Source organism: Lagopus leucura, unplaced genomic scaffold (genome assembly GCF_019238085.1).
Source record: "Lagopus leucura isolate 7727_CA_CO unplaced genomic scaffold, USGS_WTPT01 Super-Scaffold_702, whole genome shotgun sequence".
Taxonomy (NCBI): Eukaryota; Metazoa; Chordata; class Aves; order Galliformes; family Phasianidae; genus Lagopus; species Lagopus leucura.
In genome coordinates, this window is record NW_024962254.1 from 12,616,602 (window position 1) to 12,642,821 (window position 26,220).

Genomic DNA, 26,220 nt, shown 5'->3' on the forward strand with positions numbered 1-26,220 from the left:
GGCTGCCACCCACCAAGTTGGGCTGCCCAGGGCTTCATCCAACCTGGCCTTTAATGCCTTCAAGGATGAGGCATTCACAACTTCTCTGGGCACCCTGTGCCAGTGCTTCTGCACACCCTGAGGAAAATTTCCCTGTAATATCTAACCCTTTCTAATAGATCTCCTTTCTTCTAAATGATTCTCCCATGTCTCCCCCATGTCCTTTCATCCAGATGATGTAAAAAGTTGGTATCCATCTTGTTTATAAGTATTCTTTAAATATGGAAAGGCTGCAATGAAGTCCCTCCCGAGCCTTCTCTTCTACCAGAATTCCCAGGACCTTTCCTGTAAAGCTTATTCCTAGCCTGTGTGTGCCCTTCCTGTCCTGCTCTCATTACTGAGTCAGGAGAAGGGTCTGGACAAAAAATATTGCTATTGCAAGTGACTGTATCTAAAATATTCTTCACTAAGAGGGCACCTGTTTCTCCAGAACTTTGGTTCCTCATTCCGTGCTGCTGAAAGCTCTGCTGCAGTCTCTGTAATTTCTCATAGTTTTCTTAGGTAGATTTTAAGTAGGAATTAAATTTAACCATGTCTGCATGATGACCTTCATACAAAGCACGGCCAAGTAAAGGCAAAAAGTACATGCTAGATATGAGTGCATTTGCTTAGCACTTCTGTGTCTACTCCTTTCCAAAAGAGCAGGTTGGTATTCCTAATTTGCGCATTCCCAGAGCTTCTGTGTCTGTACATATATGTATGTGTTAAAAAATACGTGCATAGCCATATAAAGAACTTGATTCAGGAAAAAAAAAAAAAAAAAATCCTTTCTGGAAGAACAGCAATGAATTTCCTTTCCTTTCTTCTGCCAATAGCAGTTCCATCCTCTCCCTCCATCACCATCTCACAAAGTTCAAACCTCAGCACTCCATGTGTAAAAAAGTCTTCCAAGGTGTCTGCTGCAAGCAGCAGCATCTTCTGAATTTTGCATTGCAATTCAGTTTTGCTGTCAGAGATACTCAGTCTGGCTCCCGCACTTCCCAACCGACTGATCCCAGTCTTTTTCTTCCTTCCAGCCCTCCCACATAGGAGCTAAATGGAATATTTCCCAGTAGATTTCTCAGCTCTGTCAGCACTCTGTATCAGCAAGATGAAGCATCTCTGCTCGTCCAGGGCTGTATTCGCCTTTAAATACAGAGGTGAAAACTGCTGTGCAGCATCTGGCATGTATTTAGTGCTTCAGTGGACACAGCTGAATTTATACATAATCATAAAAAAGAACATTCATTGCATTTTGTAATACTAAAAATTAAACACAGGTGTAAAGTTGTCACATTGCAAAGTACTAGTATTGTTAATCTTGTAAAAATTACAAGCCAATAAACTCTAATTAATAGCATGTAACAATATGTATTATAAAGCATGGAAGGGAAGTAGCTGCTTGGTGCCTTGGGCTCTGTTTATAACTGCCTGAGTAACTCTGTTTTTCAATGTATTGTTTTCCACCTCTGGTCCTCAGCTTCCCTAGCCTTAAAGAAAGAGTCTTGAGATATTCTGCCAGAAAGTACCATGGTAGTGTTAGCACTCCAAACCAAATCTGTCTGATGGGTAAGATGGAGCAGACTGCCATTTGAACGATTGATTATTACTGTTACTGGCAAAATGAAAGTAAATGAATGTGTAAGCAGTGAAAAATACAGAAACTGACGTATTCCATTCCTTCTCATTCTGATTGCAGTATTTTGCCACTGGCATGGTAAACCTGAAAAAGCAATGTTTGATTGCTGAAGCTTTCTAAATTGATAAAGCTGTAATTTTTGCTGTTTTAAAAAATATGTTGTTTGTTAGCTTAATTTTCAGTGTGTCTGCTAACTGAAACTGGCAACTGACATTTTTACAAGTGATATCTAGAGCAATTAATTGAGAATAATAAATTGAAGCAGAATACTTATGGAGAAGCAGAAATTAACCAGATACGTGAATGCAGCAGAACATGAGCTCAATCATTCCTCTACAATCTCCTCTGATTGAAGTACACAAGCATAGAGGATCACCACCTCAATATGTACAAGTGTTTATCAAGAGATTCGCCCTTTTTTTTTTACATTTGGTTGCACAATGAGGATTTCTTTATCCCTTGAGTTGAAAGTTCCATGAACTTGCCTAGTCTCTCCTTGCCTCCACATTTCCTGTTCATCTTTTGATTTAGTTGAACAAAATGTAGGCTTAGTACTTCTCACAGAGTAACACAGAAGCAGATCATCAGCCAAAGAATTTGGTGCATGCAGAGCACACTAATTTGGGCCAAAGGCAGCATCACTGGACTTAGGATGCTTCAGGGCCATAGGAGCAGCACTCTTTGTATCTTTTCTTCATCCAAAAGGTTTGGAGAGTTCCATAATGTGCCTTCTCCTCATCACTTCTGTCCCTCTGTATTTGTTTGCTTTTCCCCTAGAGGTCTATGGAGTTGCTTCTAACACTGATGTCAATGTAATCTGATAGCTCTTTGAGGCAGCCAGCTGCCAGCACTGCTACCAGCGTCTTCCTCACCCTGCAGTTAGCAGGGGCTCCCTGCCTAGGTTCATTTTCTACAGAGCAGCTGGGATTTTGCACACAGTAATAGGCCCACACCACAAAGTAATACAAATACATTTTGTCACTGCACCACAAACTGATGAGGTTTGGACCCAAGAAATAGCTCATTTCATGAACAAACAAATAGGCAAAGACAAAGGATGAATACAAATGGTTTGTGAGATTTGTAAAGTGACCTTCTTCTCATACTCTTCCTGCCTCTCCCTCTCTGCACATCCCTGGCTGTGTCACTGGTGTTCAGCCACCCAGCCTGCTCCACACCCACTGCACAATTCAGGAAGAAACACGTAGATTGTATACAAACACTGCTGCTTTCTTCATCGCCTTCTTGTACATCCTACCCTCCGTGGTGACTTTAGGCTTTTAACTGTCCGCCATCTCCCCAGCTATAGTGCCCTTTTGAGAGCAATAGGCTTTAAAATTAAGCATGTTTTTCAATGGCATTTTTACAGCTTTGTAAAAGATTTATCCTTGCATCAGATATTTTATAAAATCCCATTTCAGTTGTGCTTTATATCATCATTGTTTCTGCTAGAATATTTCAGGTCAAGTCTCAGTCTTCCATCTTTAACAAGTCCCTAGACCTTTTATATTGTGTTAGACAGACTTCATTTATTGCATGTATTCTTTTTTTTTAAGGAAGTGGATTGTGAGACAATTCCAAAGAGGAGAACCTTTTTTAAAGTCCCACCGGTAATGAAAAACTATCACCCTTTGAAGAAATTTAACTGAAAAGAAATTCTTTCCACACTACCTTTACTGACCTTCACCTGTTGGAAAACATAATGAGATTTCATGCTATGGAAGTTAAGCATTCTTTTAAAATGAGTTATATGCAATATCCATTTCTGTGGCAGTGAAGGGCAGAGACTAACTTGGAGTCTGATTCTCTGGTCAGACACTGATGTAAGTCTGTAAATGGCTTTATCAAAGTTTGTGAACATACCAGTCCTGAAGGGAATAAAAACAACAAATAAGAGAGAGAGCATAAAAGCAGACACTTAGACCTCTTCTTCTTTTTGATAATGGAATAGTTCCCATTTCCTAAACCAGACTATTGTTCAGCTAAATATAACAAATAGTGTTGCTTGGTAAAGTCAAAAAGTTCCAAGTTGTGTACAAAGCCTAAGTTTCATTCAGATCTCCCTGGCTATGCTTTTACCACACTTCAAAGTCAACAGTATTATTCTGACTACTGTAATTATCACTTGACATTACTGACATCAGAATAAGATAAGAATAATAACAGGACAAGGGGAAATGGTTTTAAGTTGAAGGAAGGAAGATTTAGTTTGGATGTCAGGGGGAAATTCTTTGCTATAAGAGTGGTGAGGTGCTGGAACAGGCTGCCCAGAGAGGTTGTGGATGCCTGTCGCTGCAGGTGTTCAAGGCCAGATTGGATGGGGCCCTGGGCAGCCTGGTCCAGTATTAAATGTGGAGGTTGGTGGCCCTGCCTGCAGCAGATGGAGATTGAAGCTGGATAATCCTTGAGGTCCCTTCCAACCCAAGTCATTCTAAGATGATTCTGTGATTCCATGATAAGGCATGCTAGATCAACAAGAAGAAGTTCTCACAATACACTGTTCTTACACACAAATGCATTTAATAATGTGAGTGATTTTCAATAGAGCATAATAGTGTTTTATATTTTTTCTAAGTTCATCTTTTTGTGGACTTAAAGATGGACTTACAAAATGATCTTTGAAAAAAAATATTGTGTTAGCTTCTTATAAGGCACTGATAGTTGATGTCCTTAGTATTTCATTTTGTTTGATTCTCTGTTGCTACATTTACTAAAACAAAATATTCACTAATAGTGTGAGTAGTAGTTAATACTTTGACTCTCCCAGGCTCTCCCAGGCTCTGTGCTGGGCTGGGTGCGGGCTGCATCAGGGCTGCTCTGTGGCAGGGCCACCACATGGGGCTGTGACACCTCAGCCTCTCTTCAGGGCCTCCATTTTGAAATGAAGATGGCTCCCAGGGCCCAATCTCATACCATAAGTGCGCCTGCCACCTGTCCCACATGCACATGCAGCATCTTAATTTGCTTCAGGAATGTGCTTTTTGGAGTGGATGTCCTGATTGTGGCCATTTATTTGTGCTTTGTTTCACATCAAGGGTGTCCTGTGGTCTCTGAATACATCAATTTCTTCTGGGTGATGCCAAATGAGAAGATATGCCTTAGATGTGAACTAGCTTACATTGCGAGTTGTGTCCAAGGAGCAAGTTAGTGACAATCAAGAGTAAAACCCTGAACCATGCTTGGAATGGATACCAGCTCCCTAGCACAAACACCTGTGCTGTGTACTCCCTGTCTTACGGAGTTTGCTGCTTGCTGTCATGGAGATGATAGTACAACTCTGTCCTTTCTCTGCATTGTTACTGAGCTTGGCCTTTTGGCCAAATTTGGGAATGTACAAGGTGGCATGTGGTGTTTTAAGGTGTCTCCAGACTTAGAGAATTTGTATAGCAAAAGATTTCTGGAAGATACCTCATTTACCAAAATCTCAGTCCTCTTTTTCACTTTCGGAGTAAATGTCTGTTTCTTTTTTTTTAACCTTACTCCTCAGCTCTACCACAAGAAAAAAATACTCTTTCCTGACTCACTAGCACTCATGTCTTTACTGTGTAATTCATGGCTATAGCTTCTATGGTCAAAGTCTCATCTCTTTTAAAGACTCCAGTTACTGATATCACTTAAAGGATAGAGAAGGAAAATGTTTAAGTCTGTGGAGCCCTTTGAGAAGTCCCTTTTCTTGTTAGAAATTTATCTTAGTGCAGAAGAAGTGCTCTCTATAACTTCCTGAAAGGAGGTTGTAGTGAGCTGGGGGTCGGCCTCTTCTCTCGTGTCATTAGTGATAGGACCAGGGGGAATGGTTTCAAGCTACGGCAGGGGAGATTCAGGCTGGACATGAGGAAGTATTACTTTTCAGAAAGGGTGGTCAGGCACTGGAATGGATGCCCAGGGAGGTGGTGGAATCACCGAGCCTGGGGGTGTTCAAGGAAAGACTGGATGTTGTGTTGAGGGACATGGTTTAGTAGGAGCTATTGGGAATAGGTGAACGGTTGGACTGGGTGATCTTTTAGGTCTTTTCCAACCTTGGTGATTCTATGATTCTATGATTCTATGAAGTACAACATAAAGAGGGATGGTTCGTCAGGTAGCAAGGACTTCTATCCCATAAAGCTGCACCTTTAAGAATTCAAGAGATAAAGGTGGAAGCTATTTTCACTAAACAGGCACTTTTTCCCTAAATCGTGAGAGATAAAAATCAGAATTGTGTTTAATCTTGTTGAAAATGCAAGCGTATAGCATCTTTTCTTTTCTCTGTCTGTGTGATCAACATTTTTAGGGTGAAATTCATCTCAGTTAACACTAGGGATATAAAATGTAGGTGCCTACATCAGGTCTAATCATCATCAACTCTTCTTGTAGTCAGCAGAGAAAAATAAGCACTTTCAGGGCACAAGCTGTCTAATTAATTTTAGACGTGTACTTCAGAATAAGATGAATCATTTCCTCTGAGTGCCTGTTCTTTCTACTGACTAAAGGAAGCACGGACAACTAGATATGTAGATGTGTACCTTTATTACATACCTTCAGAAACAAACTTTGAGAGAATATGCTTACAAAAATCTTTCCTTTTTTCATAAATATTCTGTATTTTTAATATTAAACCTGGGAATTCTGCAGTCATTTCTACATGCATTTGCTAAGAGAAAGAACAGAGGCAAATCCATTTAATCATTTGCAATATTTACTCATTTTGACTACGTGAAAAACTACAGAAATATAGATGATATACCTCAATTGATGCATGTTTACCTTGTGCATGCTTAATATAAGCAATATGTTCAATGATTATCATAATTTGTGTTACAAAACCACACCAAGGAACGAATCACTAAGGATGTTAACTACCAAAGCTGTATCAGGTCCTAAGAGCTCAAAGGGAGTTGCAGTGATTTCCCAAGCTGAGGATCTGGCCCATGGTTATCCCATTGCATTCATTTTAAATCACATCCTCTTACACTGAAACTGTGATGCTGTATATGTTCAAACTGTGGGGCTTTAATCTCTATCATTTTCCCTCAAGTAGGGAGGCAAGCATATTATCATTACCACAGACCGTGGAGGAAGTATGTATGTAAAAGTATTACTGATGTCGGAGATCACATTTCCATTGAAACCATTCAAGTCTCTCCTTGTACTAGCAAGGAAGTGAATTCACTATTTACAGTGGGGAAAAAAAAGAAAAAAAAAAAAGAAATTTAATTACTGATATTAATAAATGATAACAAATTACATATTCACTTTATTACTTTAAAATAATGAAATTAATTGTTATCAGTGTGCAGCACATGGCAAACATTTACCTATATCTTACTTATTCATTTGAAAGGAAGATAAAAATGTATAGTGAGGATGAGTGCTTGAGGAGAAAAAAGCATGATTTTATGATTCTGTGAGTGGTCACAGTGGTGATATGCTGACAGTTGGATTTGATCTTAGAGGTCTTTTCCAACTTTTATAATTCTGTGATTCTGTGATATATTTGACTACAAACAGACTTTCTTAAAGTGAACAGTAAACCACTGAATATAATTGAATATAAGAGTTAAAGGGCTCTTTGCTGGCATTAAACACAAGTTGCGTGGTACCATGGGTATTGCTACAAATTTAAGTAAAAACACTTCTAAAGTCTAACAAATCTATTAGCGCCATTTTCTACTGAGAAGACTTTCACTCCTCATTTTTGGTGTTCAGGACATTAAATAGGCATTCTGTCATAGAAGTGGCATTAATATTGGTACAAGGCTTGGGCTGACATTGGTTTTGTCTAATCTCTGTTGTTGAGCTTGCTGTATCAAGACCATAGCACATCAGGAGTGTTCCCCCTCTGTGTCACTTGATGTTAGATGCTGGCTATAGGCTTAAATGTGCATGGCTTCCCCTTGGGACCAAGCACTGTGCTGCCCCTCACCTCCTGCATCACCAGAAGCCCCTCACAGCTGGAGAGAAGGGACTTTCACAGCAGCAAATCTGACTGCCTCTTCTTGCTCTGTCCTTGCTCATTCCCATTCTCGAATCTTCGGTTTATTACTGAGAAGTGAATAACGCTCAGAGTACTTGGCCACCTCAAGGGCAAAAAGCTTTGATCCCAAGAGGTGAAAACCCAGTTTGATTCATAAATGCTGCACTCATTTGAAATGAAAAAGTACATTAGGAGGTAGGCTTTCTAGCTAATGTGTGACCTCCTGCTTCTGAATTTGTGTCCTGCAGGTAATTGCTGTACTTGATGAAATAGTGTACTACACTAACACTTTCAGTCATATGGAAGGCACTCAGATTACCAGTTCATTACTTTACCCACTTTAATTTTAACTTTTTTTCCCATGATTAAACACCTAGAAAGTTATAGCTACTTTATTGGAGTAAGGCTGTCAATGTTATATTGCTAAGGTTAAATGCTGCAGAATTTATATGGCTATGAAAACACTGTATGACAGGTTTTTGTGGTTTTTTTTTTTCTTTTTTTCTTTTTCTTTCTTATTTCTCTCCTACAGATTGTGAGCGTGGGAAAGCATGTTAAAGGATACCATTACATTGTTGCCAACTTGGTAAGATCCTTTTCTAGAATTATACCTCTGCTTGGTAAGTGAAACACTCAGTTTTGCTTTGTAGACTCAGAACTTTATCTGCCTTTGTCACGAATATGTGGTTGCATATAATACATTCTTTAGAGCATGTAAAAGAACTTGGTTCTGTTGTTTTGCCATCTATACAAGAAAGAAAGATAAAATGTTATCTTCTTAAATCTAATCAAAATCAATGTAGTAAAGAACTGCTATGTGTTTCCTCTGGCTGAATCAGATGCCTTTACAGAACTACACTATCAGTGTTCACTCATCTTTTTAATATTAATAGTGAAACAATTATTGGAGGAACTTTCCTACACTGTGTGGGGAAAATTCATTTTGTAAACATGAAAAGCAGCTACTCCCTTTCAAATCACTAATTCAGTATTTTCACTCTAAGTCTAAACAGCACTTTAACACGAATAATGTTTAGAAGAAGGCAAATTAAGAGCAAATATGATATTTTGTTATTAAAATGGGTTCATTTTTCAAGTTGAATACCTTCCTGGTCAAGCACAGTGAATGTAGGGCAGAGTCTAATGCGTTCTTCCAATTGTTTTCTTTTTATTCTTCCCTCAAGGAATTTTAGCTGATATGAAATACGTTACTGTGGTTTGGTATACTGGTACCTTAAGATCACTTCAGATTATTTTTAAGACCTAAGGCTTTTGAAATGAGAGAAGTCTATCCTCTTATGGTCTTACAAATTAGATTTTCATCATACCAAATTTAGAATTCCCCAAGCAACCTTTCCCACACAAAGTGGTTGCTGTAAACAGTAGGATATACAGTGGAGACACTCAGAGCTTCAGCATGGATGCATGCTCCTATCTATCAGCTATTCAATAACATTCCTGATGTGTCGCTTCTCATATTCAACTTTAGTCTCCTTTAGGAAATAAATCTCTGTCTGTAAATCTCTGGGTTTATTTTGTTTTGTTTTCATGTGGAGCATTGGGTCAGTGGCCCACAGTTATTTTTTCTGAAATCTTTCTTGAAGTTATATGATAATAGACTTCACTTTCTACTGAAAAATGCCAGTGAGAGAAATTGAAGAATGTAATAAATAAATAAATAAAATCTGAGATACCATAAAATGTAGCAGCAAAAAAATAATGTTTTCTTCTTACTTTAGCAGTTTGCATTACGCAGTCTCTTGAAGTTCAGTTGCATCTCTAAAGGCAAATTTTACTAAAAGATTTGTTTGTGTGCCTTTGAGACAAATGAGCCTTAAAACCAGTAAGTCAGGAAGTACATTACTTTTTTTTTTTTTTGTTCCATGCTGGAAGTCACCTTAGATTTTAGACAGATTTAGATCTGAGAACTATCACCACATTTCACAAAAGGTTGATTCCGATACTGTTTTCCTTTTCTTGTTGTACTAACGGTGAAGCACTCATGTGCTGTTTCATTGTATTATTTCATAGCTTGTGTTACTCAGATAACTTCAACCTAAGCAATGAGTCCTGGAATAAATATATTTATACAATAAAGTTCTTCATTTTATAAACATGAAAAGAAGCAGGGTTGTAATGGACCAAACACGAGCACATTAAAATCTACCAACTTCAGTGGAAATTGATTCTAGGATTCAATACTCTGCAGGCACTTTTCATACGATTCTCCAAATGCACTCCTTCTAAAACTAAACTGACTGCCATTCCCAGCAATGCATTACTGAGCTGTTGAGGCCACTCCAGCAATAATGTGAGAATTTTGTTTTCTGGTTCTGTTTCCTTGTTTATAACACAAATGGAAACTATGAACTTTCAATGTTCAATATTATTTTCTGGTTTTAAGTCTTAGCTCAAGTCTTTCTAATGGAAACCTGCTGTTGCCCTTCTTTATGCTGCCTTACTGACCTAGAACAGATTGGACTCACAATGATGTATAAGGGCAAACAAAATCTTAAATTGATTTTCTAGGGATTCAAAGATATTTCTCTGGAGAGGTTTATGCATGGAGGAGCTAATGTGACGGGATTTCAGCTAGTAGATTTCAGTACCCCAATGGTAACTAAGTTGATGCAGCGCTGGAAGAAGCTGGACCAGAGAGAATACCCAGGATCTGAGACTCCACCAAAGGTATTGATGAATATGAAGCACTATCAAAGATATCACTCAGGTGTTCCAGTTTCTGATTAACACTGATAAATAAATGAGTAAAGATCTTAATATTTAGACAGAAGTTAAGGCAGTTTATCTACTATTACTGGGAACTAATTATGTCTTGTCCTTGTGATTGTATGATAGCAACACAGACTGCAACACATTTCACTGATGTACTTTACTGTTTTTTGACAGTCAGACTGCAAATCACCTCTTTACTGACAGGAACTAAAGGTCAAACACTGAACTGACAACTTAATTTCAAGATATTTTACATTAATTAATCTAATTATCTAGATTAACTTAGAGCGCAGAGCTTTCCTGACAGCTGAATTCTTCTGCATATGAGATATAACCACAGTCATAAATTTAGTACCTTTAAATTTTCATCTGGAATTTCCTTTGGAATTATTTCTGTCTCAAAACTTGGTGTAATAATCATTTTCAGGCACAATCTTACAGTGCATTTACATCCCAGTGTTCCTCTATCCTAATCCTTCACAGATGGATAACAAAATATTTCTGTCACCTATAATTTTCTTGTCAGGCAAGTCAAAGCATAGTTATAAATATGAATTCAGCAGAACAGCTCTGACTTATATATGTATGAATACATGTCAGACCCAATTGTGGCTCTTCTGTGCAAAGATATGCAATCAACCATTCTGTGGCTAGAAGAGCAACGAGTTGGCAAAGCCTATAAAAAGAATCAAGATGGGTAATACAAAGGATATCAACATCATTTGGTGAATATTCAAGAAGTTTGTTTCATAGAGTGGAAAAAATACACAAGGATGCTGTGGTCTATGGAGTGCAGAGATCCACAGTACTGTTGAGTGGAACTATTTAGCCCATAGGACTCGTTCTCAGTGAATAGAACTGTGATACCTCCTTCTAAGAAGTAGACATGATTAAACAGTATCACACATAATTCACCCATGGTTAACCAAAATTCAAGATTTTAAGCTTAAACATGTCCCAACAGGCTTATAATATGCAAGACAAAGGACAGGAAGGAAATTAGCCTTCAATAACTGACATTTTGGCATCTAAAGGGAATTTCAATATCAGCCCCAGGATTATGACCCACTTCTCCTGATGCAGGAAATTCGTCGGAGGACCAAGGTGCAAAAATGCTCCTATGTTTATATGCTCCTAGCTAAAATCTGCTGAAGACATACTCTACGCATTTAATTTAACATGTTCTCAATCTAGAATAGTTATAATAGTTAGTCTAGAAACACAGACTGCCTTTGATGACCTGCCAAGCTTTGTGCTTCAGTATGTTCAGTACTGTGTGTTATTCACAGGGCTTGGACAGGTTTTCCAATAGGAAGAACTTACTCTTGATCATTCTTAACAAATCCAGCAACTTAGATTTTGGCTCATTTATTCTTGCTTATTACATTTTTCAGTTACTATTTATTTTATTCTTTTTTTCTGTTTGAGTAAGTTGGATGGGTGGGTGGATGTGTGAAACCATTCCCTAAAGGGTAAGACAAATATTTTAAAAGTTTGAGAAATTAGCATCTTCAATTTGTTTCTTCTGATAATTCTTCAGAGGCAGGTTTTTCTGTCCTTATGAAAAATAGTCTGAAAGCTGCAACTCGTGGAATGTACTCTTCTCAATCCTGCATTCATCCCTTAGACAAAACTGCTTTTGATTCTGAGGAGATTTTTTCTTAATGAAAGTGTAGAAACTGCTGTGTAATGCATCAAGCCAGAAAGAAGCGAGACAGCTGATTTTTGCAAAGTGTACCAACACTAAGGCATTGTGTTTGTTCATCCATTTAGTATACATCTGCATTAACATATGATGGAGTGCTTGTGATGGCTGAAACTTTCCGCAATCTTAGAAGGCAGAAAATAGATATTTCAAGAAGAGGAAATGCTGGTGATTGTCTTGCTAATCCTGCTGCCCCATGGGGTCAAGGAATTGATATGGAGAGGACATTGAAACAGGTAAGGGTGTACTTTATTCTAGTGATCTTTGTGAGTATTACTTACAAGTTGTGCACTACATTCTTTGGAAGACACTATATTCAAGGGAGAGAGGAAATTTGTCAGTTGCCAGTTGGAATCAGCCGGGGCTGTTCTGATGTTTTGGTTTATAATTTGGAATTAATGCAGAAGGGAATTGCAACTGTAGAAAACTTCTAGTAGTTCTAGTCTTACTAGATAGTTGGGACTTGTGTTACTGAGATACTGAGTTCATCTGTTGCACTTTGCATGTAACCTGGCTGTGCAGATACTGTCATTTAGGGAAATAGATTTTTCTATCAAATATAGCCTTTCAAATATTCTTCTGTCGTCTTGAATAAATGCAGATTTCTTCCAGGGAAATCACATAGGTAGTGTTCTTTTTTTTTCTTTGAAAAGACATAACCCAGAGCCATTGTTCACTGATGTCAGGATTTTGAATTCCTGATGAATATGGATGCCTAGAAAGTTCCAGATCTCTGTCAAGATGATTTAGCCTTTCTTTTGGATGGGACAGTAAGAAAAATAAAAATCTTGTAGTTGAATTTAAATCATTGCAAATGAGCAGGCTCTGTTCAGGAGAAGATGCTGAGAAGTGACTGCTGACAGAGCTGGCAGCTCTGTGCCTGGAAGCCTGTGTTTCAGTCCTGGAGAAAAATCAGCACAGATAGAAATGGTCAAAGGGAAAGAGTAAGTGGTTTAAATCCACATTCTGACTGTTAGGAGGAGAAATAAAGCACTTTAGCTGCTTTGCATAGTCTCTATAGATGCACAGACCTGTAATAATTGTGAGAAACATGAAATCAGGCTTCTGTGTTAGGTTGGACAGCTTGAGCCTCAGAGTCTGGCCAAAAATGCTTGCATGGCTGGATCCTGACACAATTAGAGCCAGCAGCAATATGGACCTGATTTCTTTGGAATGAGGTCCACAGTCTGGGTATTCTCCAGTAAAGCAGTTCTGAGCTATAAGAACAAAACATGTTTTGGTTTCTGCTCTGAGACAGGTGGTGGAAAACTGCCCCAGCCGGCCTTGTGGCTTTACGTCTGTCCTTCTTCGCTGTGAGGTCTTGAAAGCATTTCTTTCAGGCTTTGAGCATCTCACTCATCCTCTGTGATAGTTAATTGCTTTCTGGCAAGGTTGCTGGCAAGGTTACTTTAAAGAGCAACACATATTCATTTTATACATTTAATCCTTCAGAGTGTGAGGTAAAAAGATATTTTTCACTACTCTGTGACATTTGGAGTAAAGAACATAAATCTGGATCTTCGTGATGCTTTTTCTTCCATTTTTAGGTTCGAATACAAGGACTGACAGGAAATGTTCAATTTGACCACTATGGTCGCAGAGTCAATTACACTATGGATGTCTTTGAGCTGAAGAACACAGGTCCTCGGAAGGTATGTGCTTACAGTACTTGTTATCTTTATACTTTGTAAATGGGAGATGGAGCCTTGAGTAACCTGATCTAGTGCTTGATCTAGTAGTTGGCAGCCCTGCCCATGGCAGGGGGACTGGAACTAGATGATCTTTGGGATCCCTTCCAACCAAAACCATTCTATGATTCTATGTTTCTATGAATCTATGACTGTGATTCTTTGATGGATGAGTTTACGATGACTAAAGAGTTAAAATAAATTGGATTCTGTGTCATTCAAAAAGGATAATATATCAAATACATGGCTAGTATGTCAGGTGTAAGCAGAAAGCCTATTTTCTACTAGATACTATTGTTCCATGCAAAAATTAGGGAATACAGAAACAAGTGTGCATGTTAGAGATGTGAAATCTCAGTCAGTCTGTCAGGCAGGCTAATAGTATAAGTCCCAGCAGCTATGTCAGAATGCACATAGACCATCACTCAGCCCAGTCATTCTGAAAAGATAAGCCCTTCCTATTTTGTATAGTATAAAACAAATAAAGATCAGAAAATGGACTAGACCTCAATGGATTTATTTCCTTTGGAGGCACCATGGCATGTTTTGTGTACTAGGACATCAGAAGAAGAATCATGGCTTCTTGAATAGGACTGAGGCAATCAGAATTAGATTAAATAGTCCTCCACTGTCTGTCCATACGTGACAAGCTCGGTAAATAGTATCCCAGATGAACTGTTTATCACAAGTTGCAGTGATGAGGAGGCAGAGTGTTAAAGAATTACTCATTAGGATGCACTTACTGACAGTATATCCTAGTATAGAGATGTAGACCAAAGCAAAGTGTGTCCCTGCATATCGGGTGTATTAGCGCAGTTAACTTTTGAAAGTATGACATATGGCTAAGAAATGCACTGGGAAAAATGAATCTGTCTTGCTTCTCTCTTGAGAAGCCCTGTGTCTTCTGCCAGAGAATGTCTGACCTTGTTGGCTGCCTGGCTGCAATCCATGCTGTCAACAGCTGGGAGGATGCACAGGTAGCTGGGATGCCAAGGCAATTGGTGAGTGAGGTACAATCTCTCCATCCCCAATACCCAGTGGTACCAGAGGGAAATTTAGGTAGAAAAGGTGTAGTTAGTTAGGTCACAACTTAGGTAACTCGTTAGGGAGCTAGCTTAATGAACAATTAACTGCCCCAATTGGTATATTGTTCTCGTTTCAACATTTCTCATCCATTTTGGGAATGGTGCCATTGACTTGCACCACTGCAGGGATGTCCTCCATCCTCTCTTCTTGCCTATGATTTGAGGGGAAAGGTGGTAACAAAAAAAGGACTTATGTCTGTGCTGCACTAGCATCCCAAGGTGCTTTTCTTATCTTTTCAGACATGCTTTCCTTTTGTCTCTATGCCACTCTCGAGCCATTACCTGTCTTTAATATAAACAGCTATAACAGCTCTGACAGGTCTGGCTCCTCACAAGAATTTATTTCTTATGTATTGTTCGGGATTTTATATGTGATCATTGGACCAATTCTGTGCTCCATTCAATCTGACAAATCCTATATATTATGTGAGAAATGACTGTACTTAATTGAACTAAGAGGCCTTCACCTTTAATGTCTTCTTCTCACATCCTAAATAACATGATTAATGAATCATCCAGCAATCTTTTCAGAACTAGTCTTTCCAGTTAGAATAGCACATGCCTCTAATCTTTAGAAGAGTGATTTTTGCTGTCTACAGCTTTAAAGTTGTGAAGAGAGCATTACAAAACTGCACAGCTAGTGAGAAGCAGATTTGCTTCTCAAATGAGAGACAATAACCCATGCTCCTGCTGCTTTCATTTATGCAGCATTCTATAGAAGGTTCTTGTCTGCAAAACAATAGTGTCAAGATAAAAAAAGCAAACAAAACACAAACAAAGTCTATATATATATTCACACATGTCTAAGAATTGGATTCTGAGTTCGAACTTAGTCAACCACAATAGAAATTATCAAAAATTTAGAGTTATCTATTGCTTAAGTGACTTGTGGACTTCAGCAGAAACACCTCAGTGGTTGACATAAGGTGCACAGGCCTTCAGAAACGACACTGTTCTTTCAAAAGCCAAATAGTTTTGACAAATATACTTTGAGGCAGATATTTTTGCAATACTGCTTTCTGAGTGATAAATTCAGCCTCTCTGTAAGTAGACAAAACTGCTAAAAAATCTAATGGAAGTCCATACTGAATTGGAATTACTTATATAATAGCTGAATTCAATCATTTCCTTTGAGGAGTTTTTCCCCTGAGAACTTCAGATTTTATAGGTAAACATAATGTATTTTAGTGCTCTCTGAGTTACTACAATCCTATATTCTCATACATTTGTCATATATATCTTATATATTTGTTAGTAATCCAGTTCCAGGGTTGATTTACTGCAGGTTTGAGGTACACGCCAGGAAACACCTTTGCACACAGGATGAAATTCCTTTAAAAATACCTGCCATTCCTCAAAAAGCTCCTTTATTTCTGTCTCCTTTTTGCTATGGTACTTTCACAACACACTGCATCATTCATTTTCTACCTTCCACCTTCCTTCTGAACTTCCCAGCAGTGAACACTTGCACAATGAAAAAACAATCACTCACTGTTATAACGAGCTTCACCAAACTGCCAGGTTTCAGTGTACGCAGTCTGCCTCAAGTCGGTCCCAGTTCTTGACAGCAACTTGACATTTTCAGTTATCAATTCTATCTTTGAATGTGTGATTGTCTAGATGAAAGAGAATATTTGTTAGCGGTGCATCCTACTAGGAAACCAACCTGCCTCTCCACTGTATCAGCAAAAATGAAGCTTCTGTAAGCTGTAGACACATAAATCAAGGCTTGTATGTTATAGTGAAGAGAAAAGGAATGTGTTAACCAGAAGTAACAAAAGTTGTGCCTGGAAGAGTTTGTGCCTGTTCGCTTCACTAGTTGAAAATAAAATATTGGCTCATACTCACTCATCAGCCATACTCTGCTACTTTTTATATTTGTCATTCTCACAAATGCCTATTCACTGCTGTGATGAGTGTGCCTGAATATAGCTTTAGGGACTTCTAAGGTGACTTGCCTCTGAATAAATTAATTTAATAAATGAATTGAATGGAATATTAAACATAATGAGAAGTTTAAGAAGGCATAATATTCAGTAATGCACATGAACTCAGGAACCAGAAAAACTCCCCTGCACTTCTAGAGTCATCTACTGCATCACTGCATTGTTCTGAACAAGATGATTACCACATTTCATGGATAGACTCCTATGTGAAGATGAGTTTTATTCTGGGTTCTGAAAAAATGTTAAAAATAATATTGGCTGCATAATTGATCTGATTGCCCAGCCAGTTTGCTTCACACTGAAGTCTTATCTGAGGCAGAGACTGTTCTTTGGCACATACACTTACACTGGAACTCTAACCAGACCCCATTTTCCTCTAAAATTTCCCTTCCTCTTCCAGTGAGATGGACAAGGAGTTCCTTTCTCTCACCTCTTGTTCTCATGAACTCCCAATTAATAAAGGCAGGCAGGAAGGAAGTCATTGCCGACAAGTTCCCAGCTACTTCTCGAGTCGAGTGGCCTATGCCAGCTTGAACTGCTCATCTTTGAAAGGAATCTTTAAGATCACTGCTACTTTCTGCACCTTCCCTGGGAAAAAGAATCAGTTGCTAAATTCAGTTCATTAGTTCATTCAGCCATTCTGTGATTCTATGTTTCTGTGATTCTATGATTCTATGATTCTATGAATCTGCAGGTTATACTAAATGCCAGAGGTGTGCACTGCAAAAACTGTGTCTGTTTGTAAGGGGAAAGCTTCTGATTCCAGGCATTCCTTTTTCTTTTTTTTTCTTTTTTTTCTTTTTTTTTCTTTTTTTCTTTTTTTTTTTTTTTCCCATGGATGGTTTAAAACTGGCTCCTCAGTATTTCAGCACCAGCAGTGAACTAAGACAGTTATTTCACCTTAAGGCTGCTCTGGGAAGGGCTGTGGCCAGAAGCCTAGAACTAATTTGTTTCACCTCAGCAGCAGACTTAACAGAGAGACTTTCAGACTATGGTCATGCTTATCATGCTTTGGAGTGAGTAGGGAAAGGCAAGTATGAAATTCTTCATTCTATTAAGTATTTTCCAGAGGGGAGACATATTATTCATGAGCTGCTTTATAGTGTTCATCTCTCCACCGAGTATAAAAAAAAAATTAACAACAGGATTTGTAATGTAGGTACCAAAGGTCAGAGCCAATGGAACAAGCTTTTTAAGGTCATGGACTGGAGGTCATGGAAGACTCACAATGGAGAAAATGCTGGGTGGATACTACTTTGCACCCATCTACAGCAGCACTTCTTAGGAACAAAATTGTCTTTTGATCACACTGTTTTTCATGTAATAACTGTATTTGCAATTTCACCAAGTGTAAAGTTACCTGCTGTAAACTGTGTACCTTTTATTTTGCAGGTTGGTTACTGGAATGACATGGATAAATTAGTTCTGATTCAGCATGAACCTACACTTGGAAATGACACTGCAGCCATGGAGAACAGAACTGTAGTTGTCACTACAATTTTGGTAAGGTGGTTTTTTTTTTAATCAGTATCTTTTCTTTTTTTTTTTTTTTTCTTTTTTTTTTAATGCTCATACTGCTGTGTGACACAATATCCTTTTTAGTTATAGTGTTATTCAGTCTGCCAGTTCCTGGGTTTGTGGGGGGGTGAGAGCCATATATCTTAATAATCTTGACTGTTATGTTTGTTTAGAGGTGTTTTGATATGCATTTAAAATAATGATTCACTTGATGTCAGGTTTTTAAAAATAAGTTGAAGTAATTTTCTTTCGGTATGCAATCTTTTCCATTTTTTACTGAATTCTCAAAAATATGCATGAATTCTTTCAATCTCTGATTGATAAATGTTGACTCACAAGAAACTGGAAGAAAAGAAAAACCTAAAATCTATAACTGACATAATTGCACAGATGTTTATAATGTCAGTGTCCCTTTTGATGACACATTATAATTTCAAATTTTAGTAGGAGCTAAAATTCTAAGCACTGCGGTTCAGTCAGCCAATCAGAACTGTTTTATCTACTTGCAATTGTAAATGAAAATATTAATTTACTAGATGCACTTGAACATTTTTTTAAATATAATTATTCATCGTGTCAATTCAGTTTTCCATTTTAATAAAATCTAAATAAATTTGAGATTTTTCAGTGTTAGGTTTGTAATTAGTGTTTTTGAAGAGTGGTTGCAGACCAAGAAGAATGCAGTTGTTTCATTCATTTACATCTTTAAAACGTAGTTTTTTGAAGCCATTTTTTTTCTTCTAAATCTGTATTTTAAATAAAACATTTAACAATTTTGATTCAGAAGTCAGAAATGCCCTTTTAAGCTGATGTTTATAAAAGCTAACTGGCAAAGGCTGACCTTTATCTGACCACATCTAAGATTTTACATCTCAGTTCACTGCCCTTTTCACCTGTTTCATTTAGACAAGATATTTTAACCCTTTAGGATAGACTACATGTCAAATGGAAAGGAATATTCTGTTTGTTCTGTTAAGCAACAATTTTCTAACTTAATGCAGAGTTTAAAATACCCCAAAGGAAAATATGAATATATTTTCTTATTCAAAAATTCTATTAGTTACTACATTTCCAGCAGTGTGTATCAGCATTTATACGTTAAGATTATTTTTAAAAATCTTCTGTTGAAGATTATCATTCAAGGATGCAAACCAACCAAACTACTGTACAGGAATTCAGAGTGTAAATCCTAACCAAATTGTGTAATTTTTTTTTTTTAAATTTGCATGGGACATTTAAAATAATATGTATCTTTTTCCTAAAAAAGACTTGGTGATGGAAAAAAAAAAGACTTCAGTACAGTCCTCCTCTTTTCAGCCTCTGATGAAGAATCCTATTTTAAGAAATTGATCAAGGAAGAAAAGAGTCCCAAGATGCTGCGAACATTCCTAACTAAGGCTCAAGTATTAACCACCAGTCTAGTAGCATTGAGCTAATTTTTCCATATGGATTACTGTTCCTCTGACTGGATGACCAGGCACTGAACCACCAAGAAAAGTTCTGTGACTAATCTGAAATGTCTAGAACAGATGACGTTAACCTTCAACTTTGCCAAGCTGAGAAGAGAATGATGTGAATAACAAGCTTTCAGTCGAAATTTTCCTCTCATACCAATCCTGATATCTTTGACTGAAGCTACCATACATGAGTATTGTACTTTCCATAAATAGCTCCAAGCTTAGGAGAAGCGAGTAAAAAATAATAATGAAAAGTAATATACAAGGTTCCTGTTTGCCAGAAAGAAAAACAAAGGAAAACAAGAAAGCTTTTAAAATGTGTTATCTTGCCTGTCCTGTTTGCATTGAAGCATTTTGATGTGCATAATAAATGTTATCTTCAAAAGAACTTTTCCAGTCCCCGTATTGAAAGGACTGGTGGGATCATTTTCAAAACCAAAAAACTGAATTAATATTCCAAAGCATGCCCCCTGTTTATGCAGCATGTCATTTTGGGATAAATACAATTATTTAAAAGTAGAACTAATTATTGACCAAAAATGTCCCTTTTCAGTGTTCTGAAATCACAGTGCAAGAGAAATATATCAGAATTTGGTTTGAATATATGGTGAATTCTGCCATAAAAGTCATGCACGTCTCCCATTGATGATCCAATGGGAGCTGATCACATGATTCTGAAGGCAGATTACAACCATGATTCTTAATATTCACTTATTGAGGTAATTAATTTAATATTCAGAAGTATAATCACACACCTAGACACAAAATATATATATATTTAACTAGAGCAACTCTTTGCAAGACAATGAGTTTTTTGACCTCTTCATTGCCTACTTCACATTGAAGGGAGGTTGAACCATTGTAGATGGCATACAGTTTTGGTTGCACGCCTATTTTCCAACATGAAAGTGAAACACTTCTGCAACCAGTGCTGTAGACTTTTCGGTCTTCAAACAGAGGTGTCATGGCAGAGTAAGAAAAGTTTACAAGTTCTCAGCATGGCTTGCTTTAATTTTTGCCTGAAGCCAAATAGCACAAGTTGATTTGCCTTCTGTTTCTTCATATTTTGTGTGTCTACGCTTACTTCGCTGTAACACGGCTGTTTGGCTATGGCATTATAAAGAATTAGCTCTGCAATCAAAGAACCTAGTACAGGGTTTTCTACTTGGTAAAATGTTATCTTCATTTGTAATGTAGTAAGAGCACGCAGAATTTTTTTGTACAGATTTGGTGCAGCACGTAGACACTCAGCCTATCACCAAATAGTCAAGTGGTGAGGGAGCATCCCAGAGTGAGAAGACAACACGGGAAGTGACATACATTAATCTACCAGCTGCCACATAGCCCTGGATTTTATAGTTCCTGAGAGAACCATGTGTCATGCACTTCACATGCTTCATATCCTCCTGCATGCCTGGCCCTCTCAGAGTGAACAGATGCTCTCCCTTTGTGCAGAAGTGTGACCCCCCACCCCTGCCCCTCCAGAGTCCCTAGATTGATGTGCAGTAGGCTCATTATATGGCTGGAGTAGAGACACTGCACATAACCTTCTCTAATAGTAAGGCAAATATAGTGGTTTATTCAGCCAGGAAAAGTAATCATCACTGTAATAGCAAGATAAGAAATATGGTGGTGAGATCACAGAATCACAACATGATTTGGGTTGGAAGGAACCTTCAAGGCCACCCAGTTTCAATCCCCTTGCCATGGGCAGGGCTGTCACTCATCAGATCAGACTGCTCAGGGCTTCATCAAACCTGGCTTGAGCACCTCCAGAAATGGAGCATCTATAACTTCCCTGGACAACCTCTTCCAGCTCCTCATCACTTTCTGAGATGCTGAATTAGAATATATGGGAGTAGGCTGTGATGAGTACCCTAGATTCTCTAATCCCTTTCATGATACAGACAACGCTGTACCTAATATGAGACTGCAAAACCTAAAGATCACAAAAATTCTGTAGAACCAAAGCTCGACATGCAATGAGCTGTGTCTGCATTGTGGCTTACAGCTCAGTATTTTAATAAGATAGTCTTTGCATTGGCAGACTAATCTTCAAGGGCAGAATCTCATTCAAGATTGTGCCATCTAAATGTAGATGTCTTTATAGAGAGTCTCAATTCAGTTGCCTGCTTGAAGTATGCAGTGAGATTTATGATGCTCTAGGATATTCTGCCTACCCCCATTTCTGTAATTACACCAGCAGGATGAACCTTTCCTGCCAGTCTTATGCCATATATGACCAATCCATATGGATGTCTTAGCTACCGCATGATGTTTCACACATGGGATAAATTGTTCACCAAGTGTGTAAGTTTTCATGAAAGTACTCAAAGATTTAGAGATTGCTTCAATTATCCATAGGTAGGTAGCTAACACTGAGGATATCTTAGCTACCCAGACCTGCAGAATGACAAATGGAAGGCAGGCAGGCTACCATAGGGCACCCAAGATGACAGACACTTCCAGTAGGTGACAAAATATCACCCTCTGTTTTGACTAATGTACACTTGCCTGAGTCTTACCTCAAAAATTCTTTGATCTTCTCATAATAGAAAAATATTTTTTCATAAAAATATATTTATTAATTAAATTCTTTAGTAGACTGGAGAAAAAAATAACAGTGGTTGCATGACAATAATAAAGACTTCAAACCGAATCCTGTACTCTTCCAAAAAAAAAAAAAAAAAAATTAAATTGGCTACTATAGAAGGTGTTTTTTTTTTTTTCAGAATAAAGTGTGATGTGTGCCACTCCTGTTAAAAAATGAGACATTTCCTTGCACAAATATTTGTCACTTTTACAATTTATTTTTACAGTGCTTAAAGATTTTGAAATTAACTTCTTAAGTAGGCAAGGCATACATAGATCTGTTTAATATTTGGACTAGTTACATTCTCCAGCTTCCATTATAGAATGAATCATCACTTGTGAGCATTTTACTGTACACATGAATTTATGGGAATGTGGTGAAATGATTTGTTTTCATCTATAAAGGTAATTGTTGCAGACATAAACTTGTATTTACATATGTTAAGTATTGTTATAAAATTGTGAATTATATAAGTAAAGCTTGCACCATTTCAAATATCTGTTCCTGTGCTAGTCATTGATCATTTCAATGCAGACTTTTCCTTGATTTACTACAAAATAGACTATTATTAAACTGCTGAAATCTTGCAAGTACCATGATATTGAGCCTCACTCAGCAGTAAGTCAAATCTGTGTTTTTCATCAGCAGGTTAAGAGTTTATTCTTCAAAAAATGCAGTAAATAAAAAACTGGTAGGGAGAAATAATATTTTTATTAGACTGGAAACAGTAAAAACCCCTCTTAGAGTCTTCAGCTATTTCAGTTGATCTAATAAAAGATAATTCCCCCACTCAGATATCTTGCATCTCTTATTCATTTGGAGCAGTATGGTTACACTGCTACTACCACTGGTTTAGAAAATGCTATTGTAATAGTCAGTACAGACCAATTTTTTTTTTTTCAGTGTCACAGGTAGAATGTAACATATAGCTGAGTGCATGCTACTGATTCAGATCTTTTTTGCCTTTGCAGCATGGCCTTGCAAGTTCAACTGTATCAGTTGCTTCTTAGCAAACCAGTAACACTTGCCTTCCAGTGTCCTGATATTATTGCAGTAGCATCTGCACACCTCATTAGTTCTAGCCCCGAGGTCTGATGTGGCCAGAATTGAAACTAGTTCAGCTATCTGAATTTTCTTGCAAACAGTCTTTTAGCAGTAAGCCGCATCCAGTCCCGTACACATTCCCCCATCAAATTCTACCTTGAAAACACATTTCATATTGGTAGATAATGTAGACACAAAAATTAAATAAAATTATTTATTCTGTAAAATAGGTAAAAGGGAAAGGATAGCACAGTAAGCAAGAGGAAATATGTGTTCCCTTAACTTTAATTGTATTGCCTTGTGCTGAAAGATTACATTGAACTTCTTTTAAAGTATCTACAGCAAGTAGTACCTCCCTCTAGAATAGATTCACATTACAAATGATGCTCTTTGCTATATCTTACTCTAAATCAGTAAAATGAGTAGAAAGGGAAGCAGAAGGGAAATGAACCAAAATGGATCCTTCAAGTCACCCAAGCGATCCCTGCCAGAACTTAGGCCAAGTGAGTCCACACTCATAGGTGCCTTCACAGGATGGGGTCATTACTGCTTGCACCTACTGAGGATGGTGCTGAATCTCATTGCTCCCCCTCTTGGTGATCCTTCAGAGAGCATGGAGAGAGTAGGGCTGAGATTTATGTATCTATTAACAGGAAGAATCAAGCATCTGTTGCTTTGCTATGCAGAGGCAATTGAAATAATTTTATTTTGTAGCAGCCCTATCAATGATGTACAGGCAGAAGCTCAGTGTCAGGGTTCTGGGAGAAGCTGGCCTCCTCTGCACCTGTCTGGTTCAAATCTCTCTCCAGTATATTTTTTTTTCATGATTTTAATTATATGGCATTGGTTTGGGATTTATAAGAATGTCTGAATCAAAAAAGCTAGCAAACACTGATGCTGGAATTGAAAAACAAAATGACTTTTCAAGTGCAGCGAGCAAATGTAATTGAAGTTTGTAAGGAGAGTCCACAGATTCAAGATATTGGACAGGATATGGTTCTACTGCTAAGTCAGGAAATAGGCTATTTTTTTCCTCTGATTATTTTTAACCATTTCTATGGAAAAAAAACTGTGTAGAAAGACAAAGGTTTTGACATTTCCTGTAATGGGAACACAAACTGTAAATGAGTGAGGAACATTTGATTCATGTGCCTGAAATACTTCCCAAAATTAAGATATTCCACAAACTGAGGACAGAACCCCTGATCACTGCTCTTCTCCCTCCCTTCCTCTGAAAAACAGGTGGTTGACAGTAAGCTCACTTGACAGGGAATGGAATACAAAGAAAGATATGCTGCTGCTAAAATTCGTCAGGTTTTTGTAGAAGATCCAAACACTGCACTACCAAAATCACTGCACTGCATCATTGCAGAGATTATAATGTATAGTTAATGCTGTGGCCTTCTCAATGTCCGCGTCACATATGCCAGGATGATAACAGCTTGCTTGGGGATTGCTGCAGTTTTAGCAGTCCTTGGTCATGCAGTGCTCATAACAAAATCCTCAAGAAGTGCAGCAGTCTGCTATTATCATCTTCAGATTTCTCTGGACTTTTACCTATGTCTATACACGACAAGGAGACAGGTAGCCAGGTAGGATATGAATGTGACCACTGCAAACGGTTTTATATGCAATATGGTTCATATTGGAATTAATGGTGGTAATGCATAAATGGCCTCCAGTACTGAATTATCACTCAAGGATTGTGGCCCATGAAAGCACATCAGTAGTAGAGAATATCACAAGGAGAGGATGGGAGGAGAAGATTTCTGGGGATACATCTGAGAATGAAATATTCCTGCAGTACTTACTAACCTGCATCTTTGTTTAAGTAACCCCTCCTGCTTCCCCATTCCCAAACTGTTTTATTTAATCTAGGATATTTTTGTCACATTAAGTAAATGAACTACATAACTTTCTCCATTCTCTTTACACAAAGCTCCCTTCTGCCATCCTTATACCGAGGTGTGTCATAAGCACAATTAGCACAGGGATTAAATTTACATAAGTAAAGGGAATAGTGTCTCCCATATATAATCTAACTTTTTTCAGGTTTTCTGCCTTTTCATTCTGTAATAGTAAATTGAACATACTGTTCAAACTTGCCTATCAAGTTTTTCTCTTGGGTGGGTTAAGATGCAGATAACAGGAGCTACATTTTTGTATCTGAAAGAAGAAATTTATCTGGCATACTAAAAAAATTGGAATTGATGTATGTAATCCTTCATTACTCCTTTAATGCCATGTATCCTTTTTTGTTAAACATTGAATATAGGTTACATAATTGCTGCTGCTTAACACTGATGTTCATGTAGTACCATCTAGAACAAATTCTCAATCTACCCATTTACCTTAATTTTATTTGTGCGCTAATTAGGTATGTAGGAAAGATGTGACTAGGGCAGAGGACTACCAAGGTCAATGTCTAAAAAGCATGCCAAGAGCCAGCACAGCTATAGCCTCAGAGAAAATTGGAGTTACCAGTATTTTATGATGTAAATTCAAACAAAGGGTGACATTAGCGACAATATTTTATCTGGAACTGGCTATTAATATGGATTATGTGAAGTCATTTAAAATGCCACCAGGAACTATAGTTTGACATAATGATTGCTAAAGTCTGAAATCCTAACAGAGCCAGATAGAAAAAATATGATTTTAATTTCCCAGTCACATGTTCACTTTTACTGTGGTAGCGTGATTTACAAAGACTGTTAAGATCTACTTTTCAAAACAATTTTCACTTGTTTCCAATGGCACTTAGTAACCAAAATTGTATTTTGATAATTTGACACGCATCTTTAATATCAGTCAGCTTTACACTATGCTTGTTCATGAATA

At 37.7% G+C, this 26,220-nt stretch overlaps 1 protein-coding gene across 3 annotated transcripts in view; it reads left to right on the forward strand.

Moving 5' to 3' along the window:
* Positions 1 to 26,220, forward strand: part of GRIA4 (glutamate ionotropic receptor AMPA type subunit 4) — a 226,440-nt gene that overhangs the window by 145,016 nt on the left and 55,204 nt on the right. For 2 of the 3 annotated variants that reach the window (XM_042862478.1, XM_042862477.1), the window contains exons 5-9: positions 8,143 to 8,196; positions 10,140 to 10,298; positions 12,117 to 12,284; positions 13,596 to 13,700; positions 18,160 to 18,270. In XM_042862478.1, the coding sequence (XP_042718412.1) occupies positions 8,143 to 8,196; positions 10,140 to 10,298; positions 12,117 to 12,284; positions 13,596 to 13,700; positions 18,160 to 18,270 (597 nt within the window). Of the gene's footprint in view, positions 1 to 8,142; positions 8,197 to 10,139; positions 10,299 to 12,116; positions 12,285 to 13,595; positions 13,701 to 18,159; positions 18,271 to 19,602; positions 19,636 to 26,220 lie in introns of those variants that run through there. The other variant, XM_042862480.1, reaches the window with a different exon arrangement.